The 2,459-nt window shown below is 50.5% G+C and overlaps 1 protein-coding gene across 1 annotated transcript in view; it reads left to right on the top strand.

The window, feature by feature from the left end:
- IZUMO4 (IZUMO family member 4) overlaps positions 1 to 2,459 on the top strand; it is a 32,498-nt gene that overhangs the window by 6,524 nt on the left and 23,515 nt on the right. The window contains exon 4 of the mRNA XM_015413160.1: positions 1,093 to 1,119. Coding sequence (XP_015268646.1) covers positions 1,093 to 1,119 — 27 coding nt within the window. The remainder of the gene's footprint in view (positions 1 to 1,092; positions 1,120 to 2,459) is intronic.

Here is a 2,459-nt window from a genome sequence, read left to right as displayed (position 1 = left end):
GATTTTCAAGGTTGTCCCTGTCGTCGCTCTCAGAATAGTACCCCTCACATATCTCTTTGAGAATCTCATTACTATTTCCCCAGGCAGATTATTCTTTTTTATATATGCGGAATATGACCTATAGGCCACATCCATTTCGCTCATCAAGTACTCCGCCGTCAAATTTGTCACCGGGGCTAATGCTTCGCTCAGCATTTGCTTCAGATTCTCTCCTTTAGATTCTGGGACACCCTGGAATCAGAGAACCAAGTTTGCCTTCTCCATTTGCAGCTGTAAAAGTTGTTCTTCTGTGGAGACTTGCTTCTTTTCCAATTTTTGTACCTTTTTCTTCACCTTTTGAGTAGTGGCGTCGACTTCTTTCACCTTCTCAGCTGTTTGCTCTGTAATTTTAAGGGTCTCATTCACTTGTGCTTGCTGGGTGGTGATAACATTTGGTCATTGTAGACAACTGTTCCTTGACGTTAGTCATCTGTTCCAGCAGGGGGCGCAGAGATTCTGCCAACATTTTAGCCAGCTCGGTGGTTCCTTCTGGTTTTGGACTCTCCCCTTTCACTTTTAAAAGTTTCTCCTTTTCCGTCCTCTTCCCCGCCATCTTTTATCGATTGTTTACTTTCGCCGCAGTTTCTAAAGTCTCTGAATGTGAGGAGCGCAGACTCTAATCTGGGAGAACCAGGTTTGATTCCCCACTCCTCCACATGCAGCTGCTGGTGTGACCTTGGGTCAGTCACAAGTTCTCTTGGAGCTATTCTCTCAAGAGCAGTCCTTGAAAAAGCCCTCTCAGCCCCACCTACCTTACAGGGTGTCTGTTGTGGGGAGGGGGAGGGAAAGGAGATTATTAGCCGCTCTGAGACGCCTTCGGGTAGTGAAGGGCGGGGTACAAATCCAATCTCTTTTTCTTTTTCTTTACAGTAACTGAGATCTATTTAAACTGACAATTAAGTGTGTGGGGGTGGTTATCAACCCCTATGTTTTTTTTAAACCTATAACTGTAATTACATGTTAGCAAACGTAATTTCAATCCTCTGTTGTTGTTTTCCAATGATCCCATGGAGTCAGCTTCCCCCCCAAAATAAATCTCTCTTCTCTCTGCAGGTAGGGTGAAGTGTGAACGCCACTGTGGTAAGTGAAGGCGAGGCTTTGGTTTTTGAAGACAGAGAGGGTTGTGTAAAAGAGCAGTTGTGGATGCTTACCTGACTTGGATGGCCCATGCTAGGCCGATCATGTCAGCTGTCGGAAGCTGAGCCGGGTCACTATTTAGATGGGAGACCACCCAGGAATACCAGGGTCACGATGCGGAGGCAGACAGTGGCAAGCCACCTCTGAACGTCTCTTGCCTTGGAAACCCCGTGGGGTCACCATAAGCCAGCTCCCGGCTGGATGCAGAGTTGGCCACGCCCACTACAGCCATACCCTCTGCGTGCATGGCTACAGAGGGAAGGCCTGGAGAGTGGAAAAAAAAACCCGGCGACTCTGAGGTGGGTGGGCTGGGGGGGGGCCTGGACGGATTGGGGAAGCATTTAAATGCCTCCACGTGCCTTCCCTGGCCTGTCCAAGGGGCGCCCAGGCAAGCCAAGGGAAGGCATGGGGGTGTGGCCTAATATGCAAATAAACTGTCCTGTTGGGGTGTGGCCTAATATGCTAATGAGTTTCTGCTGTTGGGTGTGGCCTGTTATGCTAATAAGTTCCTGCTGGGCTTTTTCTACAAAAAAAGCCCTGCTACAAAGTACCTGTTTCCCCGCCTCCCCAATTCTGATTATTGCTAGGGAAGTTCATTCCCCCATACCCACCCTACTGGATCGGGCCCTCTGTTCCAGCATCCTGTTTCTCACAATGGCCAGTCAGGTACTGCAGAAAGCCCACAAGCAAGAGCACAAAAGCCAAAGCTTCTCGCTCCTGCACCGGTCACTTGGAGGTAGATTGCCTCTCAACATGGAGGTTCCATTTAGGCTCATCGCTGTTTGTGAATATCTATCTGATCCCCTTTTAAAGCCCTCTAACTCTCTTGGAAGCAAAGTAGGGTCAGCCCTGTTTAGTATTTGGATGGGAGACCACCAAGGAATAGCAGGGTCGCTATGCAGAGGCAAGCAATGGCAAACCACCCCTGAAAGTCTTTTGCCTTGAGAACCCCACCGGGCTGCCATAAGTTGGCTGCGACTTGATGGCAAATATATCTCTCTCCCTTATATATAACTGAGTAAGACGCAGCGTAAGACTCAGCGGAGACAAAATGCGCTCCGTCAGCCATTGGCCGGCCAGCTGCCGCTCAAGGCTGCTGCCAATGCCATTGGCTGGGAGGCGGGAGGCGAACGCTGTGTGTGAACGGTGCGGTGGTGGCGGCAATGCGCCCCTCGCCGTGGCCCGATTTCCCTCCCCCATCCACCCACCCACCCAATTGGAGGCCGGCGGCTGTGATTCCTTCTACCCCCCCCCAACTGTCCCCGCGGCTTCTCTGGACTTCG

This window comes from Gekko japonicus, unplaced genomic scaffold (genome assembly GCF_001447785.1).
Source record: "Gekko japonicus isolate JY-2015 unplaced genomic scaffold, Gekko_japonicus_V1.1 scaffold4912, whole genome shotgun sequence".
Lineage (NCBI taxonomy): Eukaryota > Metazoa > Chordata > Lepidosauria > Squamata > Gekkonidae > Gekko > Gekko japonicus.
The sequence above is the reverse complement of the archived record's forward strand: the minus strand, read 5'-3'. Positions and strand labels throughout refer to the sequence as shown.